We start from the raw sequence: 19,716 nt of genomic DNA, 5'->3' as shown, positions 1-19,716 counted from the left end.
TAAATAAATTACTAGACAAAATAACAAAGTCACCTACACAAAGTGAAGTTGAGTAGTGGTCAGTTCACATCCTGTCAAGCAGCCCAGATTGGCGGCAGCATAATCCCCTTATTTGATACACTGATCTGTTTTCTACTTCTTTTCATCAAAGGGACGAACGTATATACTAGTACCAACAGACTGTCAACTAATACAACACTAACACAATGATAGCTGCAAGGAAACCTCTCTCTTCTCACGCTTGGCCATCAAACATACGGGCAATTAGCTTAAATAATATTAAAATAAGGAAGGAATCGCACACTGAAAAAACATGGACAGGGGATATAATGTGGACAGTTATTTTATTTATCTCTGTCTACTCACAGTTCCTGCTCAATTGAAACAAACGAAGCGTTTTCAGGTAAGGCTTTTATTTACGTAGGTTACATTAATTAAAATAACACAGAACATAAATCCAGCACATAAATTTTTAGGAAAGGGTATGGGCACTCGCATTTTTAAAATGCGCCTTTATGTCTAAAATCAAGAGCTCGCATTATTTTCATGTCGCATTAAATTCCTGTTGCATTAAATTCCTGTTTTACAGTATTCCAACTTTATGAAGGCGGTCTGTAAATAATCATTTGGACCAGACAATCCCGTGATTGATATCATGAGCATCTATCTACAATATTGGGATGCAATGACATGCATCAACCAGGTCAGAAAGCCTGACCCCCGATCCTGTTGTCTTTTACGACAAGCATCAGTTGCTGAAGACTATACTAAATGTTAATTGGATTCATAATTTAGGGGTGCATAATTTATTGATGTTAGAACCCCATGAAGATCTGGGTGAGACTTGGTCTTCTGCCACCCATATTTGTCATTAGAGAATATTAATAAGTGTGGCATATAATAACAAACAAACTAATATTTAGTTGATCTTTTCATTTCAGTGTTTGAAATAATCATAGTAGTCAAGGGTCACTTGTGTAATCCTGAAGTAATAAGTTGTATTTGAAGGGGGTATTAGTGTCCTCTATATTCTGTCTGCATTATTTCAACAATAGTGTCTACATTACTTCAACAAGTGTCTGCATTACTTCAACAATGGTGTCTGCATTACTTCAACAATGGTGTCTGCATTACTTCAACAATGGTGTCTGCATTACTTCAATAGTGTCTGCATTTCCTCAACAATGGTGTCTGCATTACTTCAACAATGGTGTTCTGCATTTCTTCAACAATGGTGTCTGCATTATGCCAGTAATGGTGTCTGCATTACTTCAACAATGGTGTCTGCATGACTTCAACAATGGTGTCTGCATGACTTCAACAATGGTGTTCTTCATTACTTCAACAATGGTTTCTGCATTACTTCAACAATGGTGTCTGTATTACTTCAACAATGGTGTCTGCATTATGTCAGTAATGCTGTCTGCATTACTTCAACAATGGTGTCTGCATTACTTCAACACGTGTCTGCATTACTTCAACAATGGTGTCTGCATGACTTCAACAATGGTGTTCTTCATTACTTCAACAATGGTTTCTGCATTACTTCAACAATGGTGTCTGTATTACTTCAACAATGGTGTCTGCATGACTTCAACAATGGTGTCTGCATGACTTCAACAATGGTGTCTGCATTACTTCAACAATAGTGTCTGCATTTCCTCAACAATGGTGTCTGCATTACTTCAACAATGGTGTCTGCATTATGCCAGTAATGGTGTCTGCATTACTTCAACAATGGTGTCTGCATGACTTCAACAATGGTGTCTGCATGACTTCAACAATGGTGTTCTTCATTACTTCAACAATGGTTTCTGCATTACTTCAACAATGGTGTCTGTATTACTTCAACAATGGTGTCTGCATTATGCCAGTAATGCTGTCTGCATTACTTCAACAATGGTGTCTGCATTACTTCAACATGTGTCTGCATTACTTCAACAATGGTGTCTGCATGACTTCAACAATGGTGTTCTGCATTACTTCAACAATGGTGTCTGCATTACTTCATTAATGGTGTCTGCATTATGCCAGTAATGGTGTCTGTATTACCTTCACAAAGGTGACTGTTTTTCATCAGTAATATTCTTTGTATTATACCAATATTGGTGTCTACATTATGTCAACATTATAGCTCAGCAAATACAATCATTATTACCGAAGTGAGTTGTATGAATTTTCAGATGAAGTCTTTGGATAAACTATGTAGCATCAGCATGACATACTTGCATCATCACCTAGTCTGCCTTGACATCTTGGCCATCTATATCTGCAAGCAATCACTTCCTCGTTGAGGTACAAGATAAGAGCAGGCAACTAAACCAGGAAGTGCTGCCTCACTGGAGGCAGTCAACGTCATGTACAGACATGGCTACCAAGGCTTTTTGAGGCAAAGAACAACACATTTTACCATCTTTTTCCATTGGCATTTCACATCCAAGAGAGCCAATTTCAAAGATTTCCAAATATAGTCTCATGACATATACAACATGTACTGAATCATTTTATATTTTATTTGTTTCATAAAATTTTGTTTTGTTCACTGCATGCTTTTTGTCGTTGATTACTGTTATAACTAATCATTCATAGACCAGAACTTTATTTTAATTGTATTAAGAATTTGTTGGACCAAATTGGCTGGATGGTGATGGTTTAAAAAAGAAAGATTTTTTTATACTAAATCAATAAGAAAATGTTTATATTATGGATTAAGTGGGTCCAAATTGGATGGAAATAAAAATGTTACATGTTGTCTGACGTTTTGGTTAACAACCATATTCCTTGTGAATATGAAGAGAGTTGATGACAGGGACAATGATGGAGACAGTTGATGACAGGGACAATGAAGGAGACAGTTGATGACAGGGACAATGAAGGAGAGAGTTGATGACAGGGACAATGAAGGAGAGAGTTGATGACAGGGACAGTGACGGAGACAGTAGATGACAGGGACAATGAAGGAGAGAGTTGATGACAGGGACAGTGACGGAGACAGTAGATGACAGGGACAGTGACGGAGACAGTTGATGACAGGGACAATGACGGAGACAGTTGATGACAGGGACAATGAAGGAGACAGTTTATGACAGGGACAATGATGGAGACCGTTGATGACAGGGACAATGAAGGAGAGAGTTGATGACAGGGACAATGAAGGAGAGAGTTGATGACAAGGACAATGACGGAGACAGTAGATGACAGGGACAATGAAGGAGAATATTCTGCTGGCCTCCATGTCATACACATTCTAATGGGATCCATGCACTCTCACAATAAAGTAGGAACAGTACAAACTACCGGCATGTCACTTTACTTCCTGAATAGCTCCCTGGCTTCCAATTGGCCCAGGCAGCTCGGCCAATCAGGGCATTAATCAAGTATGAAGCTACTGAACATAATCTTTGGATGAACAGAAGGGTTCATTGTGTAAACCTGAATTACAGCAATCAACATGTGTCAACAATAGGTTCACCAAACTGTCGCCAGGTTAGAAGCAGTTGGGCTGGGATGTGACAAGTAATGCCTTCACCACTTTTAACCTCCTTTAACCAGATTTTGTGTGTTTGTTTGTATGATGAGTGTATGTAAATAATCGAGTCTGGTCCAGCTATACCAGTGATTGCTATTATGAGCAACAATCCATGTTGCCTCCAAGTAAAAGCTTGGTCCCTGCATACTTCTTCCATAGTTATCATGTTCAGTTCTATCAAACCTCGTATTTACGTAGGTCTCTTCAACTTCTAAACGTGGGGCACAGGTGGCCGTGACGTCTAAGGCGCCGCGATTCGCTGTGCAGAGTTGCATCCCTTGGGCATGCCAGAAGCCTATGATTGTGGGTTCGTATCCCGATTCGCCCTGATTTTGTTTCTAGGTTTGTCAGCACCATACCCGTGCTCGTTGGTTTTACCGAAGTGGTAAACGTCTGAGACATGCATCACTTTGGGCTTTCCTCCCACATTAAGCTGACACAACGCAATTTAACTGGAATTACTGTTAAAAGCTGGGTAAAAACCCAACTCACTCAATCGACTTCTACACAACAGTGTTTGATTGGGTTTTTTTCAAAGTTTGACATTCACACTAGCAGAGACTCCCCTCCCCCCAAAAAAACAAATAAAACAAACCATAATTCTAATCTGCACCATAAGAACATTGTCAAGTTAAAGTTTGTATGGTCTGGGATGATACACCAACTGTGAGATATGATACAAATCACAATACTTTGCTCGCGATCCGACACGTATCACGATACTTGCATGGGCTCTTATCTGTGATGTGTAAGCCATCTTACACAATCCAGTTAGGCAATCTTTATTTATTCAGTTTACAAATTTGACTGACGGATACCAAAATCCAAATTGAAAAAATATAATAGAAATGGATTATTTTACAACTAAACAACTACAAAATTCTGTTAACTTTCATAAATATTAGAAAAAGAGTTATACCCAATGTTACACCAAAACTCTGCTGCACAGCAATAGTCCTTCGAAGTGATATATTGTAGACAAAGCTTAGTCTCTGAAAATATATCATTGTTACAGAAACAAGCAAATACATTTAAATTGAAAAGGAGCCCCAGTGAGATGGGAGATTGAGAACCTGAACCTGGGGAAAATCTAGACTTGCTTCATTTGGCATTACAGTAAGGGCTGGGCGGAAGGAAAATAATATGGTTCAGGGACTGTGCGACAGACTAGAACTATTGTGATAAATGACAATACGAAGAACATATTTGTTTTGACAGTTATGAGTAAATGTTTTTAGACTAAGTGTTAATGTAAGTGACTTCATATTTTCTGTAAAATGTCAAAAGCTTTTCATTTTGTGTTTTTATTCTGGCATATCAGGAGACAGAGGTGGCCCAGTCATCTAATGTGCCACAATTCATTGTGCAGAGTTGTGCCCCTTGGGCATCTATAGGATTATAGAAACCTATAATCGTGGGTTCAAATCCCGGTTTGCCCCAATGATGTTTCAAGGTTTGTCAGCACCATACCTGTTCTCGTGTTTCACCAAAGTGGTAAACGTCTAAGACCTGCATCACTTCGGGATTCCCCCCCCTCATCAAGCTGACATGCCGTGATACAACTGGAATACTGTCCTAAGTGGTGTTAAACCCAACCCACTAACACTAGCACACTGACATATGTATCAAATCCCAGTGAATCAAGATACGTATTGTATCCTGTCTTATCTGTATCAGTGCACTCCTAGTACCGTAATACATCAGTTTCAAACACTATGACATGTTTCTGTAAACAGAAATTTAATTTTGTATAATTTTATGCCAAATAAATTACACAAACTTGTGTTCTAATACCAACTATTTTCAATATAATTTACCTCTAACTTTGACTTCCCAAACAAATGAAGGCCACCATAACAAGAGGTATCTTGAGGCAAGGTGAACTTCGGAAAAGTAAAAAATGTATTTGAGAGGAACACTACCCTTGTGTTCTACCAGCTCTTCTGATCACGCTGTATAGGATTAATGCTGATGAACCATTTGGTGTATCATCAACTGTCCATAAAATATACCAGGAAGTTCAAAGACCTAGCTCCTTCTCAACCACTGACTTGTCAAAAACATATTCATGTAAAAGAGCACCTGTACAAATTCAGTCCAGATCCTGTGCTGGGGAGGTGAAGAAGAGAGGCTGCAGGGGGAAGAGAAGGAGTGTTGTGTTTCACACATTTGACAAGGCTTTGAGCAGAGAACTGGATGAGAGTTTGGGAAATTTAACATGGGTTGCTAACTGTAGTTTCAATAGACACAACACATGCAAAAAAACTGAACATACCTGGCTTGAATAAGCATGTGTATCCATTCAGAAAAATACTTTGTTGGTTTGTTGTTTAACGCTGCACTCAGCAATATTCCAGCTACCGGCATATGATGGTGGCTTGTAAGTAATCGAGCCCGGACCATATACACCAGTAATTGATGCTGTGAGCAATGATCCACACCATCAGGGTATAATGACACACTATCAACCACCTGGCCACATGAAAACTGTATGTCACCGTAAACATATACTGTAAATCATGAAATTAATGCGTCTCCAAAAGAGGGCGACCACTGGTCCCAGCCAAAGATGCAACTCAATATGAATGCGACATCCTCTCTCAAGCATCAGTAGATTTCTATCTAAAGAAAATGTCCTCTGTCGGGTTTACAGGAGAATACTCACCTTAATCCAATCTTACATTTATCCAATCACACACCAAATAGCACCGCTTATTAGCGCTGAGTAGAGTACTTCTGCTAAAACAATACATGCGCGCTGGCTCGTGTCTGTCTTTGACGCAGTCGGAAAGAACAAAGACATCGTGTTGCGTGGGTGGCGTCTGGACTTGCAGGTGTGATCAGTGATGACATAAGTGAGTAGAAATCTTGTCTTGACCCCAACAGTGACAATTCACTGGATGTAATTAGTGTTTGAATGACATCATCGACAGTATATACTTGTTACAAGTGCTGCTCAATAAACAGTGGTGCTGAATACATAATTGTTTGTTTTCAGCATATGTCTACAGGCATCTTCTTAGACTTCTCCAAAGCTTTCGACATGGTATGGCACGACGGGCTAATAAAAAAACTACAAAAAATAGGACTCAAAGGTCAAATAATAAACTACATCCAGGACTTCCTAAACAATCGTAAAATAACCGTGGGTATAGACCAAACGCTATCGGACCAATGTCCCCTAGAAAATGGCACTCCCCAGGGCAGTATCCTCAGCCCCACACTCTTCAATATAATGATAAATGATCTATTCGAGGGCCTATCCCCTAAAATAAACACATCTAAATTCGCGGATGATGGAGCCCTCTGGATCCGCACAAAAAGCATTAAAATGGCCCAAAACCTACTTCAAAAATCTCTAAACAAAATACAGCAATGGGCTGACAAATGGGGCTTCTCCCTTAACTCGGAAAAAAACTACAGGAATAGTATTTAAACACAAAAACATGAAACCCGCCTCCCCAAAACTCCAGCTAAACAACAAACCAATCCAATTCCTAAAACAAACCAAATTCTTAGGACTAATTTTCGATGAACATCTCTCCTGGGACGCTCACATAAATAATCTAATAACTAAATGTAGCAAAGATCTAAATACGCTAAGGTGCCTTACTGGCTCAAACTGGGGGGCCTCCAAAGACACCCTCCTCTCACTCTATATATCACTAATTAGATCTAAAATAGACTACGGATGTGCCATATACGACACCCTAAACCAATCCCTAAGCAAAAAACTAGACTCAATCCAATATCAGGCTCTAAAACTAATAACACGCACTCAACATGGCACCTCCTACACTTCACTCCAGGCCTTAACAGAAGAAATGCCACTAAATCTACGTAAGGAACAATTAACTCTAAATTTCTGGGCCGCGTCTCAATCCAACCCCCTAATTCAAAACCTAATAAACAAAAATATCAGCCCCAAAAACCAAGCCCTAGCTCGAAAACACCCTCTACTTACTCCAATATCCCAAAGAATAACCAATTACTTAAATGAACACCAAATAAACAATCTTAAACAAAACTGTAAAAAATCAAATATCTTCACCCCAAAACTTAAAACACCCAAAATAGACACAACACTAGCTAGCACAATAAATAAACAAACCGACCCAAACATAGCCAAAACCACCACACTAGCATACATACATGAAAATTGGCCAAATTGGTGTCACATTTACACAGACGGATCCTCAGATCCGATCTCCAAACACACAGGTTTCGGAGTCCACATCACACAACCGACTAAAGCCACACAATCCTACCGACTCCCAAACAATCAATCAATATTCACGGCCGAACTAATGGGCATGGCCTCAGCCCTTCATAATCAACAATCTAAAAAACAACAAAATATCCTAATACTTACCGACTCGCTCAGTGGACTACAAGCCCTCCAAAATAAAAAAAACAAAAACCGCCCTGAACTAATAAATCAAATACTAAAAAGCTCAAACAATTTAACTAAGACAGGCAAACAAATAGTATTCATTTGGATCATCGCCCACGTAGGAATATACGGCAATGAAAACGCTGATAAAGCAGCTAAACTATCCCTTAAAATCCCAGAAATAAGCTTAAACCTACCCATCTCCAAATCAGAAATTAAAAGTGTCAACAAACAAAAAATCACCAAAAAATGGCATAATCTATATCAAAACTCAAATAGCCAAATCTAAAAGGTTCTAAAAAAACCCCTAACCAAACCAAAAATTCTACATCCGTCCAAAAAAATCGACAGAGTAATTACTAAACTCCAAACAGGACATACCAACCTAAATAGCAACCTCAAAATAATAAGAAAACACGCAACAGGAACCTGCCCACATTGCAAACAACAAGAAACCCCAGAACACGCACTCATACACTGCACCCACTATCTAACACACTGAACTACACTACAAACCACCCTAAATCTAAATAAGGCTCTTACTCTAGAAGCAATCCTAAACCCACAAAATAAAATAGAAAAATTCAAAGCCTAAGGCGTATATACATACTTAATCAAAACAGGACTAATAAATCGCATTTAAAACCCCAGAAACTACCAATACAAAACCACATAATCAAACTAACAAACTTCCATACTCAGGTCCCTTTGTTCGCTCCCCAAACCCTCTTGGCATTTTTTCCAAATCTCAAAATTTCCAAAATTCTATATAAGCAACCACTAAAACACCCCTACTGGATTGCCAAACAACTTTTTCCCCTTTTTTGGAAACACATAAAATGGCTTGGCCGGGCCCGTGTGCGAAATACGCTGCAGTCGGAAAGCGCACGTAAAATCTCTAATATAAGTAAGTAAGTAAGCATATGTCTAAGTTGGTATTCCTGTTATCCTTAATGTCTTATTTTTTATATAAATGCGATGTTTAATAATGCGTGCAAAGGCTGTTTGCATTTTTCGCATGTAATACACGCTCACGTTAATTTTAAGATTTACAGTACCCATACACTTGAGGTGAGGTGAGGTGAGGTAAAAGGGGGTTTAAAGTTGCGTCCAAGATTATTGCACTTATATAGCGTGTGTGTGTGTGTGATTGTGTGTGTGTGATTGTGTGTGTGTGATCGTGTGTGTGTGATCATGTGTGTGTGTGTGTGTGTGCGTGCGTGCGTGCGTGCGTGCGTGCGTACTTGCGTACTTGCGTGTACTAGACTGGCCTGATGCCGATTTATAGTGCTAGCACAATGAGATACCATACTGCAGTTTGGTTTAAACATATTTTTATTTCAAATGAAATCTGGATCGGTAAACAAGCAAAACTTGCTTATGTAAATACCTCTCCAGGTAATAACTTTACAACAGCTGGTTATATATCAGATTATATGTAAGATAGTGCTAAACATAAACATACTAAATGCACAAATGAAATATATGAAGCCAATACAAGTGGTGTCTGTGAAATAAGATGTAGCCGTTTTCCATTACTACATGCATAAAATTAAGCTATGCGGTTTTTTTGCTTTTGACAATGAAATCGTGAACTGATTTAAGAATAGTCATGTTTGTAGAACTGCTAACTGAACTACTGCCATGTAATAACGTTTTTAAAGCATACCCATGTGTGTAGAAATACATAGTGTTTCTGATATTATGGTATTTTTGACAGGTATAGAAAAAGTGAATTGCGTCTTCAAAGTGATACCCACAAGTGCAGTCTGATATGTCTGATACATGTCGTCTAAACTTATCAGCGTTAAGGTCACTGCAGCCGAGCCTAAGGCGACAGTGGACAATTTGGCATGATCTATGACCTTATTTTAGGTCAAAGGTATTAATAATTGTATCAGAACGATTAATTAAGGATTTGAATTCTTTTAATGAGCAAGAATTTGTAACTTCATTGGGTAGAGCGTTCCACAGGTTAATCGTATCTGGAAGAAATGATTTAGCATAGGTCTGGGTTCTATATTTGATTGTTTGTATGTTAGATCTATTTCTAAGGTTATAATTGCTATTATCAGAGACTGGACTTGGAATGAGATCGTTGAGATATACAGGTGAAATACTGTTTTTCATTTTATAAAATGTAATCAATTTGAAGCGGTGTCATCGTTCTTTTAAGGACTGAAAGTTTGTTTCGTTATAAATTTTAACATGACTGGTACCCCGAACCGCCCCACAAATAGTTCTCAATGCGTCCAAATGTAAATTCTCGAGTAACAATGATTGTTCGTTTGTACAGTTGTCCCAAATATGACAGCAGTAGTCGAAGTTTGGTAGGATAAAAGATGTGTACATAGTTTCAAGCGTTTTACTGCAGTTTAACATGAATACCCACTCAGATACAGTATACTGACTCTGAGCTGACTTTAAGCCCCTTAATGCTGAGCGCCAGACAGGGTAACAACAAATACCATCTTTTAACGTCTTTTTATATGACGTGGCCGGGGATTGAACCCTGGACCTTCAGCTCTCCGGGCAGACACTCTACAACTTGACCACAGAGGTAGTCCCTATGCACATGAGACTATAAGAGGCAGGAAACACTTAAATCGCCTGCCAGTGGTATATTCTATTGAGTGCAAGGCTCAAGCTCCTGGCCACAAACGCTGCTTGGGAATTGCTCTGAAGAGTCAATGACATTGAATTAAGAACTTATCAAAATGTTTCTAGCTGACTGGCTCCTTTCGCCATCTTAGTAGGGCAGTGTTTAATGTGACAGTGGTTATCATTGAATACACTGGGGTTTTGTTTCAGAGTTTCAATGAAATTAGAAAAGAGTGAGGCACCAAATCGCCAGCACACAACCACAGTGATCTAACCCAACGCCAGTGATCTGAATTGCATTGTGTGTTCTTAGCTTTCGGCCATGGGAGTCGTGCCAATTGTCAGAGGGGAACCCAAAATATGTGATCTAGACTACCAGTTGTCAAACTTTATTTATTTGTGGAAGCCTCTGTGGCTGAGTGGGTTAGATCGCTGTCTTCGTGTGCTGGCGATTAGGTGCTTCTCTCTGGCAGTGTGGGGTCGAATCCAGGATGTGACTCAACCCCAAAAAGTACTTGAATCTGTTATTTACTAAGAAAGTGTTATCCCAAATATAACATTTGTTACATTTGACCACTTTAAAAATGGCATTGTGCGTTCAAAATACACAAGTTCATCAATCAGTCATTGAGAATTTGCTGTCAGGGAAAACAGAAGGCACCAGTTCATGGCAGCATTGATATTTGACGTATAATATGTTGTCATGAAAACTGGAAAAGTTTCATTTCCAAAATTCCTAAATTGAAAAAGAGCACTAGTTCATGGCTACACTGATATCTGTGCAAAAACTGGTTTAGAACCATTGAACGGTATACGCAAACAACAGAATGACAGAAGGACAGAACCCATTTGTATATCCCCCTCCCACAAGAAGTCCAAAGACCAAATCTTGTAGAATTACTTCTGGCCTATTAAGACAAGCTCATACAATCCAAATACAAAGACAAAAATCTACTAATAATGATGCAAAAAGCTAATAGTTTTTCATGCTACGTGCCTCATTTGATAAATAGACAACACAATGTTTAACAATGTAGGTAACAGTAGACATCCAAGGGTCATCTGTTTATGTGTTCCCTATGGAGATTCCGGGTTAGAAAAGCTATATGAAACCATTGTGACCACGCAGTCACCAGACAGCCATTGTGTCCACACAATCACCAGGCAGCTATTGCGACTGCACAATCACCAGGCAGCCATTGTGACCATACAATCACCATGCAGCCATTGTATCCACACAATCACCAGGCAGCTGTTGCGACTGCACAATCACCAGGCAGCCATTGTGACCATACAATCACCATGCAGCCATTGTATCCACACAATCACCAGGCAGCTGTTGCGACTGCACAATCACCAGGCAGCCATTGTGACCACACAATCACTAGGCAGCCATTGTAAGCACACAATCACCAGGAGTCTTTCTTTCATATTGCTTTCTGAACAATGTGTTTTTAAATTTGTAAATCTAGTTGGTCAAAAAGGTACTTATTCCTTCTTCTTTGGTTGCGACTAAAAACTTACCTCAGCCATTTTGTGATGCAGCCACGGCAGAACCTGTGACCACATTTGGTCTGTCGAGGTTCTCGCAGGATAAGCAGGCAGATGGCGCACTCGTATTTGGGGTCAGGGGTTGGTACAAAGTCATAGTCAAAGCCCTCTGTCCGCTCTTGATAGCAATACCCTGCCCCCGACGATGTCACCTCTCCAAAAGACGCGCTATCGCTCCCACTCGGGAATGACGGCTGCCCAAGATTAGCCTCATTTTCATCCATTATCTTCACGAACAAAACGTCTTTGGTGCAGACTCATGACACACGGCACTCCGAGCAACCACACGATTGGATGAGGCAACATTGAGAGTTCTTGCTGAGCATGTAGAGTGCCTGAAACACAACACTGAGTTCGTGAACACACAAATACCAAAGTGTTCCCCTTATGGTTATTAATTCATTTTAAATATATTAAGTAAAGCTGCAACTAAACATGCTAAAATAACATGATATTGGAATAAAATATTCCTGATAAAATCATAGTTTCAGATACAATGAGATGTGAGTACAGCTGATTGCTATTTCTGGCTTAGTTTACGAGAAAATACACATGGTAATCTTAATCTCTGCATATAAAACAATGCCTCTCAGAACAGGAAATACAATTCAAACAGTAAATCATCATGTCTGGTGTAGTTTTATCTAAAATTTCAAAATTGCATTGACCAAGTTTAATTGTTATGATCTGTTCGTTTCTCTGAATTCGCTGAAGGCATACGATGTAATATTTTTGGGCGGAAGACAAACATATTTTTATTGCAAATGTAGGGATTGTGTATACGCTGGTAAGATGCTTCATTCCGATTCACTTTACAGACGGGGGATATAAATAAGCATCAATTTTGAAGGCTTGTACAGGGGGGTTGCCTCATATGTGGGGTCGCTATATAGTGAGTGGTTTGACAAGGACTGTGAGATTCTTAAGAAATTAAAATATGATACTTTACAGACATTTAGAAAATATAGATATGATGAAAATTTGCAGTCGTATACTGATGCAAAAATGCCATTTAAAAAATTATGTACAAGGAAAATGAATGAATATAAAAGAAATATAGAAGTTGAGGTGAAGGCTGCTGTGGAGTCGCATGATTGTAAACTTTTTTGGAGAAAGATTAGACAGTTGCTTTCGTCAAATAGCGTTGATAGCGGTGGTATTTCAGCCTATATATGGTTTCAGTACTTTGTTTATTAAATCCACAGAGTGAGTCGGGAGATCCAGAATTTGATGATTTAGTTAAGACTTATGTAGAAGGTCATAATGTTGATAGAGCATCCATCGAGAGCACCCATTTCAGTGTAGATGTCAATGCATTCAGAAACAAAAGGATGCATAAAATATCATTATTATTATTATTATTATTATTACACCGCAGGTATCCAGATACTAGTATCTGCCCAATGCAGTTTTATTTGGTCCCCGACCAGTGGATCTGTTTAAATTCCTGTTATCATTCTCAACTCCCTGGGGAGTATACAAGCCAAGCTGCCTAGGGGCACTAGAAGGTTTTTACATACACCACACATATCAGGTACCCATTTACTGCTGGGTGAACAGAGGCACATTTGAACTAAGTCACTTGCCCAGGGTGACAACACAAGTTTTGACACTTGTGTTTCGGGTGTATGTACGTATTCGTGTTTCCACCATGTGGCCTCTACCATCGGACGAGTGGGTTCTTTTGAATGCATATGATGATGGCCTGTAAACACCATATTTTATTGTGTATCATATGCACTTGAGTTTGGGGGCAAAATAAGAAAACTGCAATGAATGTCATCTAAAGGAATGATCAATAACCTTGATAAACAAACTGCCAACTAACATACTCTCATATCAAAGGGGCACAGTCTGTTGCCCTCCTTTTAAGACACAAACAAAGAAGAAGTCTTTACGCTCTAGATTTTCACAATTGGGACAACACACACATATTTTCTCTGACAAAGGAAATCATCCTTGCTTCAAGGCAGTACTGAATGCTATATAAGAACAAAAGTAATAAAATTCCACCTTTTGTTATCTTATTGCTTTTGTTGTTCTTACATGTACAAACACATGCCCTCTGATGAAGGAGTAAGCATACTGTGAAATGTTGGGTTCCACTTAATAAAGAAGTTGACATCAATAAATTATCTTCCTTAGCCTTAGTTTGAAAAAGCCCCCCCCCCCCCCCAAATAAAACAAAAAAACAAAAAAACATCGCAAGCCTGCACTATATTTTCAAAAGTCATGAGAATCAAATCTTTTATTTGTTTAAGCCTCAGGAAAAGTAACCTTTCTATTTGTGGGGGCTGCAGTGGGCTGAAGTCTAGAGAAGACATAGGAAATAACCTACAACCTAAGAGGTATTATAGACTGTCACGTGTGAATTAATTTTGTAAATGTCAAGCTTTGGCAAGGGTCTTGTAATTTCAAACATTGTTTAATGACGGACATATGATTTGTAATTCAAAAATTGTGAGTAGTTTATTTTGTATATTACCCATAGTTTTTTTTCTGAAAAATTGTAGAAAATGTGTTTTCTGACCACAAGTTTGTTTGTTTGTTGTTTAACGTCACACTCAGCAATATTCTAGCTATATGATGGCAGTCTTTAAATAATCAAATTAGGACCGGACAGTCCAGTGATTGACATAATGATTATCAATCTACGCAATAGTCAGTGAGCCTGACCATCTGATCCCATTAGTCGCCTAACATGGCATGGGTTGCTGAAGACCTACTCTAACAAGTGGAGACATCAATTCAATCAATATATTGTTGAAATGACGTCACACGACTTTCTGTGACATCATTGACAATGGATGACTTCATCATTAATTATTTGCATAAACATCTGAATTTTTAAAAAAAATGCCAAATATGGGTTTCTTGATGGCTTTTTCCAGCTGTGATAAAAAACATTTGGGTCACAAACATAACGGTTGCCATTTTGTCAATCACTATAGCAGGTTGCATTTAGATGGTACGTAAGTTGGATAAAACACTCCTCCTCGGTACTGGTCGAAAATGTAAAACTTTTATAAAGCTAAGGAAAAGCCCTCGCTAACTGTTTTACGTTTTCAACCAAAACCTTGGAGTCATGTTTTATCTTTAACATTTAACTATAGTCATACCATGACAGATTAACTACAGAAATAGGAAACATTTTGATTAGGATATCAGCCATGTCAGCAGCAACATCAGATTATTTAATACTGAAATACTTGCATATATCATTGAGTGTATGTATCATGGCTCAATTTAATGAACTTGATTTAGTTGGTTGGTTTGTTGTTTAACGCCGCACTCAGCAATATTCCAACTATATGACGGCGGTCTGTAAATAATTGAGTCTGGACCAGACAATCCAGTGATTGACATCATGAGCATCCATCCACGCAACTGGGATCGATGACATCCATCAACCAAGTCAGCGAGCCTGACCACCCAATCCCCTTAGTCGCCTTTTACGACAAGCATAGTCGCCTTTTACGGCAAGCATGGGTTGCTGAAGACCTATTCTTCCCCGGAATCTTTACGGGTCAGAACTTGATTTAACTTGCACCAGGTGCATGTTGACATGAAAACCCAGTTGCACCAGACAAAATCAGGTTGCACCCTTGTCCCATGAATGTATCAAAGTTGAAACATGGCCAGTCTGCTGCCTGTGTCACATTAATTAATGACATATTGCTGTATCCATAGTTTCCAGTACCCACAGTTTGATGATGTCAAGCCCACAAAAGTATGACAAACTACAAGAAAACACAGAGATTAGAGATGTAGTGTGGTAAATAAGCCTCAATGGTATTAAATGTGTTCAAAGATTGATGTGTGTCAAGTAGACCCAAAAATTTAAAGTTTTTTTACTCACACTTGGTGTATGTCGACATAAATATCCGGGTGCATTTATTAATAAATGGTTGCACTGAAGCATGTTCTATACATAGTAAAATCGAGCCTTGTATATACACATACATGTATTTTGAAAACCTAGACATGAGAGACATATATATATATATATAAAAAAAAATTCCTTTTGATTAGCAAAATACCTATTTCCTCCAATATGTATTGAAATTCACCCATTAACAATTAAAATAATGATAAATTAATTATCAATATTGCAATTATTCTTCAACACAAATGTCACAACCTTTCCAACCAGGAAACAAATTAACTTTGAACACTTAAAAAACCCTTGTATCTCTTATATAAATTGATTCCAAGGAAACATGAGCCCCAACTCACCAAACCAGGAGAAAAGGTCTTTCTCAAAGTGTTTCACATGCTGCCAAGTGGATAAATCCAGTAAAAGAAATAAAATCGATCCGAAGATGAAAGAGAGAGAGTGATGTAGAATGAAGCCTGGCTGCAAGTGTGTCAGACAGCATATCACTACTTCCTGGTACAGGCAATCTGTAGCTTAGCAGGTAACACTCACTGACGTGAGGTGAGGTGAGGTGAGGTGACATGGAGTATACTGTTTAAGATTATGAGTGGCTTCTTCTCCTAGTCTTTTCTTATACCAGTTTTATAGTACAGTAAACTATGGTTATAACGAACTCAAAGGGACCACTAACTTGAGTTTGTTATAACCGTAGTTCGTTATAAGCATATATACAGTATTACAATAGCAAATAGTCGGGACAAAAAAATCAGTTCGTTATATCCATCAGTTCTTTATAATCGTGTTCGTTATAAACATACTTTACTGTACTAGCCCACTAAGCATGCTAAGATACCATGACACAGTTTAACATGGATAATATTTTATTGTTATTGAACTGTCCCCTTACTTACCAGGTAGAGTAAAAACAAATACCATTTTTTAACGTTTTTTTGTAAGACAAGGCGAGGGGAGCGTACGGGCAAACGTCCATTGTCCGGACAGACACTACACCACTATGCCATAAAGGTGGGAAACACTGATTAAGTCTCACACAACCAAAGCAGGATACAAAACATTTATGATAGTCTGCATAGAAAATACATCAATCACAACTTGTTACAAAATAATTATACTCCTTTTTATAATCTGAAATATTTGGTAGGACTGAACAGCCTTACTGGTATACTGCAATATGTTTTGGTGTTCCGGTGTATTGGGTGAAAAAATAAAACAACTTTTTTATTTGTACCGTTTAATCTAAATTCTACACAGAAATTAATTCACAAAGAATGTTTTGGTTCCAATTACCCAACCTGCCCATTAAAATGCTTCCAACCCGAACGTTTATTCACTATTTATTAACTTGACGTCTGCTTTGCCTTATTCTTGATTGCCAGTTTCCCAGTTGTAATGAAACTTGTACAACCACATTTATCGTCTGTGTCAGTGAAGACTTTGATAGTTTCATGCACCGGTGCGAGGACTAGGCTATGCTAAATGATTATACACTGTAAAGTGCATTGAGTTTACAAACTATTGACATGCGAGGACTGTTCTGCTTTTCTCGACAACATTAGGCGAAGTACTGTTCCATCTGAGCACAGTAAAAAAGTTGGGAGTGAAAACAATGATGATTACCATATGATGGTGGAACTAATAATAGTGATGGTGGACACGATTCCAAGCCAATGGACGCAAATGAAAACAGGAGAAACAGTCCACAACGGCCGCAGTCGAAAGTAAATAAATAATGGTTCTCATGAAAAGAAAATTAAAAAACAAAGGGCTAAAAAAGTATGTGTGGGTAAAATATGATTCCAAGACTAATGCTATGACTTGCACAGATTGTTCTTCACAACCTGCATATACCCACAACTACAAATATACAGCTTTAAAATATAAATTTGAAATGCAAAATTTGGAAAAGAAATTTATTATGAAAGAGTTGTTCTGTCACTTGAACCTTTAAGTGAGTGGGTGAGTATGGTTTTACACCGCTTTTAGCAATATTCCAGCAATATCACGGCCGGGGACACCAGAAATGGGCTTCACACATTGTACCCATGTCGGGAATCAAACACCAGGTCTTCGGCGTGACAATCGAAGGCTTTAACCACTAGGCTACCCGACCACCCCTGAACCTATAAGACACAAAACAAATGAAGACATGTACCTGAGGATATTTGGTTTTTAAAAAACCATTAATTTCCCAGAAGATACAGAACATGTCATGAAATGATACATCACATGATTTTAGGGTGACACAGAGCATAGCATTCAGTAATTATTGGAACTATATATTTTGGGGAAAAAAATATTCTTACCTACCTACCCTCATTTTGAGAGTTTGTAACCACAACATTCATGTTTGTTCTCCTTAGTATGTTGAAAATAGGATCTGCATGTACAACCAGTGTGAATCACTTTGGCTCCTAATATACTAGTATCTCAATACACATCAGAATATGAATACCTGTATCGCAATATATTGCAATTCAAATCTTTTTGGCAATACACGGCCTTAATAATTGGACTGCACGTATAAGTTTATGGAAGCTTACAAAATAAATATAAAAAATGTGTTTTGGGCTTTTTCTTTGACTATCTCATCAGCGTTTAAATATTAAGGGGCCCTTGGGTCCTTGAAACTTGGTGCTATAGCCAGAGCTCCAGATAACTTTTTGAGCAATTGAGTTTTTACCCAAAGGTTTCTATCTTAATTAGGACATACATTTTTCATTGGGTTTTTCCCAATATGAGTAAACATTCAGAGATTAAAAAAAAAAAAAAATAATGTTTAAGATGTATACCGTATATCGCTGTGTATAAGGCGAGTTTTTCGTACCTAAAATGAGGGGGCTAAGAAAGGGGGTCGTCTTATACACGGAGTCGAAGATCTCACATTTTTTCCAGTGGCGATGTCGACCGGCGTCCGATAGCCAGCTCAGCATTTGACAATAAAACTTCGCATTTCGTCCTAAATAACTGTTCCAATAACTAATTCCATACATAAACATGATTTGTATCTCTTTTCCTTGAATAAAGTTTAATAATTTCTGCAAATAAAGTTGAAATGACCCTCTCCTCGATGCAGATTATCAAACCAGCTGACACGGTAAAACAATCAACATCCGTGAGTAGAGAGCCGGAAGTACCGGTAATCATTTGCATATTGCACATGTGACCTAACATGTGATAACCGGTGAAGCTGAAATCAATTCCCGCTGTTTTTACAGTTGTATTAACAAGTGTTGGAGACGGTGTGTACAAGTGATTGTGGAATAAACACGCTGAATGTGAAGCAAACATAAGCCTAGTTAGTTAGTTAGTTAGTATAACAATGGGCTTGACTTAGAAAAGCTCGTAATTGTGTTTCGGAAATAAACTCCATTGTACGCATGCTGAAAAAGTTTCATTGGGTATTTACACGTGCTGTTTTTATACGTTTGAGTTTTTCATTTAATGCATACATTTCTGTGTGCAAGTTAATTGAAGGTTGTTGTTTGTTTGTTTTTGGGGGGGGGGGGGGGGGTATTTTACGCAATACGCAGCTTATCTGTAGCTCTGTATTGCATTTAAATTCAAGGACCTCCTAAATTTTTAACTTTTAACATATGGTTTATGATTGTCATGAATGCTTTTGAACACCAGTCATGCTACGGAAGGAATGTCTTGTTTTAATATAGATCAACTGATATCAGAATAACACTGCAGGAAGATTCAAGCTCTGTCACAACAGAGAAATTGATCTTGTATCAACCTCTC

At 38.3% G+C, this 19,716-nt stretch overlaps 1 protein-coding gene across 4 annotated transcripts in view; it reads right to left on the bottom strand.

Moving 5' to 3' along the window:
- Positions 1 to 19,716, bottom strand: part of LOC124115067 (TNF receptor-associated factor 6-like) — a 50,382-nt gene that overhangs the window by 14,191 nt on the left and 16,475 nt on the right. For 3 of the 4 annotated variants that reach the window (XM_046475903.2, XM_048385974.1, XM_046475905.2), the window contains exon 2: positions 12,048 to 12,409. In XM_046475903.2, the coding sequence (XP_046331859.1) occupies positions 12,048 to 12,298 (251 nt within the window). In that variant the 5' untranslated portion in view covers positions 12,299 to 12,409. Of the gene's footprint in view, positions 1 to 12,047; positions 12,410 to 16,310; positions 16,462 to 19,716 lie in introns of those variants that run through there. The other variant, XM_046475904.2, reaches the window with a different exon arrangement.

The sequence above is a fragment of the Haliotis rufescens genome, unplaced genomic scaffold (genome assembly GCF_023055435.1).
Source record: "Haliotis rufescens isolate VD_foot unplaced genomic scaffold, xgHalRufe1.0.p SCAF_6, whole genome shotgun sequence".
NCBI lineage: Eukaryota > Metazoa > Mollusca > Gastropoda > Lepetellida > Haliotidae > Haliotis > Haliotis rufescens.
The sequence above is the reverse complement of the archived record's forward strand: the minus strand, read 5'-3'. Positions and strand labels throughout refer to the sequence as shown.